This window comes from Diaphorina citri, unplaced genomic scaffold (assembly GCF_000475195.1).
Source record: "Diaphorina citri unplaced genomic scaffold, Diaci psyllid genome assembly version 1.1 scaffold1397, whole genome shotgun sequence".
Classification (NCBI taxonomy): domain Eukaryota; kingdom Metazoa; phylum Arthropoda; class Insecta; order Hemiptera; family Psyllidae; genus Diaphorina; species Diaphorina citri.
In genome coordinates this window covers 59,312-63,260 of record NW_007378823.1, presented here as the reverse complement: position 1 = coordinate 63,260, position 3,949 = coordinate 59,312, and the positions used below count along the sequence as shown (strand labels likewise).

The 3,949-nt window shown below is 37.9% G+C and overlaps 1 protein-coding gene across 1 annotated transcript; it reads left to right on the top strand.

Annotated features, from left to right (window-relative positions):
* Positions 1–221: 221 nt before the first annotated feature.
* On the top strand, positions 222–3,556 carry LOC103515684 (charged multivesicular body protein 3). Its single transcript, XM_026828289.1, has 3 exons — positions 222–395; positions 724–941; positions 2,716–3,556. Exons 1-3 carry the CDS (start codon positions 380–382, stop codon positions 2,884–2,886), a joined length of 405 nt encoding a protein of 134 aa, XP_026684090.1. The 5' UTR covers positions 222–379; the 3' UTR covers positions 2,887–3,556.
* The last annotated feature ends 393 nt before the right edge of the window (positions 3,557–3,949 follow it).

Below are 3,949 nucleotides of genomic sequence, written 5' to 3'. Positions count from 1 at the left end.
TACCTCCGCTGGGTTCGTAAAATTTTAAAATATTGAAGTTGCCTTCATAAATCATTGAAAAAAAAGGCTATCTGTAGTTAAGCTTGTTTTTCACTTTGGTTAACCCATGGGCAATTCACATAAAACTTGGGCTTTTTTTAAGGGGCATAACTTTGAATGTTATTAGCCTGTTTCAGGCCACTATAAAACGGTATGAATATTTCTACTGATTTCAGCCATTGAAAGGGAAGAAGACAAAGTAAAGAGAGCCTTGAAAGAAGCTGCAAAGAAGGGTGACAAAGACGTGTGTGTAACATTGGCCAAAGAAATTATAAATGCAAGGAAACACATTGCTAAAATATACACATCCAAAGCCCATTTGAACTCCATACAACTCCAAATGAAAAATCAATTGTGTAAGTCAACTACTGAGGTATTAGGGCTAGGTTACTAGGCTATTAAATTACCATGTTTCTATTTATTTATTTTATGGACATAATACCATAATAATTTGAAATGAAAATAATTTATGGATAGAACTGAGCTGAGTAACTTTATTTTTCATTATTGTAAGTTAAGTATAGGTCTTGAGATAGGTACTCTCCCAATATTTTTTTCTGTCCTTTTAAATTGTACCATTTCCATCATTATAAAATATAGATTTTTTTTTTAAATCTCATCTTAAATCTTTTAAAAAATATAATCTAGTGCTGTATAAGCTTAGAACAAGTTGTTCTATTCTAGCTCTATTGCGAGTGTCCGGGTCAATACAGAAGAGCACGGAAGTGATGCAGGCCATGCAGCGGCTAGTCAACGTACCTGAGGTAGCAGCCACTATGCGGGAAATGTCAAAGGAAATGATGAAGGCGGGCATCATGGAGGAGATGATCGAGGAAACCATGGAGTCAATAGAGCCTGACATGGAAGATATGGAGGAACAGGCGCAGGAAGAAATAGATAAGGTATGTTTATTATTTTTCTTTTCTGCTTTAAGACAGGGTTGGCATATTTTGTCAGCCTCTCAATGAGCCATAGGGATGATCACTTTTTAACTGACTTTTTTTTAAAGAGGTTTGTTAGAGGGTACCTGTAATTGAAGAGAAAAGAAAGACAAAATAGGAGAAAGCCAGTTGTTCAAAGAACAAACATTATCTGTTCAGTATAAAATCTACCCGGGCAGATACCAACCAAGCTAACTAGACTGGCCAAGGCTAGTTTAGTTTTGCATGGAAGGTAGAGCACCTGCCTTATAAGTGCTAGGACACAGCTTCAATTGAACCGTGATAGCTTTGGTAAACATTAGAATTTTTTTCTCATCAAATATGACATAAAGTATAGCCTACTGCTGGAGTAAAGGGACTTTTCAGTCCTATGCGAGCAGTATAAATAAGCACTATTATTATTATTAAGCACTATTATAAAAATCACTGAACAAAGTTAATCACTGATTGCAATGATCCCCAAAACATTCCACAGGGTTAACAAGTCAGTGGTGGAACCAACATGGCTGCAAACATGTGAGGACCAGAATTTGGTTTAATAATAATAATAATAATAATAATAATAATAATAATAATAATAAATAAAAATAATAATAATAAAAAAAAATCATCAAATCGTGAATTTATTTGTGTTAAAGCAGAGCTTTTTCACAACTTTGTGGATATCACAGATATACGGATCGGGCCAAGTGCCTCCTTTGCAATCAAGTTTCATACATATTTCAATGATCTGTTTATTCTGGTAATGCCGCCACTGTTCGTTACTGTATTAAAGTAGCTAATCACTTGTCCTCACCCCGAACTCCAAGAACAGTGCAAAAAAAAACTTCAACCCCGCCTGGAATCGAACCCGGGACTTCCGGAGTGCAAGCGGTCTGATACCCACTCGGCCACGGAGGCTACTTAAGCTTTATTATTATTCAAGGCCAATAGCAGGATTTAAGTCCAAGGGGTTGAGGGGTAATGAAGTTCACAACCTCCTGGAAATTGTTGACTAAAAATGCCGACCCCACTTGAGTGGGAAAAGGTAAAGAAGAAGAATAGTAGGATTCTCATTCAGAGAGCTCTTCAACTCAAAGCTCCCACTTACCGTACGAAAAGGGCGAGCAAATGAGTCGTCCGTCAGAGGAGAAGCACAACTCTTTAATATATCCTCGGCCCACATTAACCATCTGGCGTGATATGCCAAGCTCCCACTTACCATACGAAAAGGGTGAACGAGGAAGCAGTTGGCGGGGAAGAAGAAGAAGAAGACCATGATGATCTTGAGGATATGAAGAGCAGACTGGAAGCGCTGAGAAGCTAGACACAACGCGCACTCCAAATTGTTTGTGGTCAGCGAAACACTAACTTCATATTGTCTGTGGTCAATGAAAAGCTTTGTACACTGTCCAAGACTTGGTAACTTCAAGCTCTAGCCATATGAACTGTGTAGGGGGTAAAAAAAATAATAATGAAAAATGTCATGTTCTGTTGGACCGGAAACCAAAGTAAGTAGATAAAGTAGATAAAAGCCGTGTTTTATTATGTGACTTTTGAGTCATCATATGAAATTTCTCCTTGGACTGGCAGCGGGTGTGGTGGCGCCTTTACGTCCAAACTAGTCCAAACAGAAATTTCGTATGATGAAAAAAATTTCACACTAAAAAAAAAAAAAAAAAAAAACCTCAGAATCTCTATGTGTTCTTCCCACCGATGTGTATTCTACATCTCTAACTTATCTCTTCCTGTTCAGGTCCTGTGGGAACTAACGGCGGGAGCATTGGGCAAGGTCCCGGCCGTGGTCACCGACACACCTTCCTCCTCCAAAGACAAACACGAGGAAGCAGTTGGCGGGGAAGAAGAAGAAGAAGACCATGATGATCTTGAGGATATGAAGAGCAGACTGGAAGCGCTGAGAAGCTAGACACAACGCGCACTCCAAATTGTTTGTGGTCAGCGAAACACTAACTTCATATTGTCTGTGGTCAATGAAAAGCTTTGTACACTGTCCAAGACTTGGTAACTTCAAGCTCTAGCCATATGAACTGTGTAGGGGGTAAAAAAAATAATAATGAAAAATGTCATGTTCTGTTGGACCGGAAACCAAAGTAAGTAGATAAAGTAGATAAAAGCCGTGTTTTATTATGTGACTTTTGAGTCATCATATGAAATTTCTCCTTGGACTGGCAGCGGGTGTGGTGGCGCCTTTACGTCCAAACTAGTCCAAACAGAAATTTCGTATGATGAAAAAAAAAAGTCATCTAATAAAATACGGCTAAACTTACCACCGTCCCTACACTGTTGAAAAGCTTTGTGTTTTGTATAGATTTTATATTTTTGCTTTTTTGTCATTTGAATGGTGATCTAGAATTTTTCTGTATGGACTAACTTTGAATCAAGTTGAGGTCACTCGAGATTGACTTCAATTCGGGACTGTATCTATGGGCAGCGAAAAAGCTTAATGCTTTGTACAGTCGAACATGGTTAATTCAGAAAACATTCGTCTTTTTACGTCCTATTTTCGGTCCCAATTATCCAAAGTCCACTAAGGAAAGAAGAAGAGAGAAGTACATGAACAGAGAGAGAAAGGGGACACTGAGATATATGGAAAGAGAGTGAGAGCAAAGATGACTAAAAAAAAAAAAAAACTTTTTATATATTTATTTGTATATGTATACTAACTTGTGTTAATGTTTGAAGAGCTCATGGAAAGAAGGATGAGGGTGATTTTATTATTTAATTAGACGTCCTAGTCTGGATGTATACTAACTTGTGTTAATGTTTGAAGAGCTCATGGAAAGAAGGATGAGGGTGATTTTATTATTTAATTAGACGTCCTAGTCTGGGTGCTAGTCTGGTAATCAGAAGGGCTCGGGTTCAATCTCAGACCTTGAATAGACTCTGCCCAAAATTAAGTTTTTCGTAGAAACTCATTTGGAAGAAAGACCTTTTTCTAAAGAGGTTTAACAGGAGGAACTGTAACTATT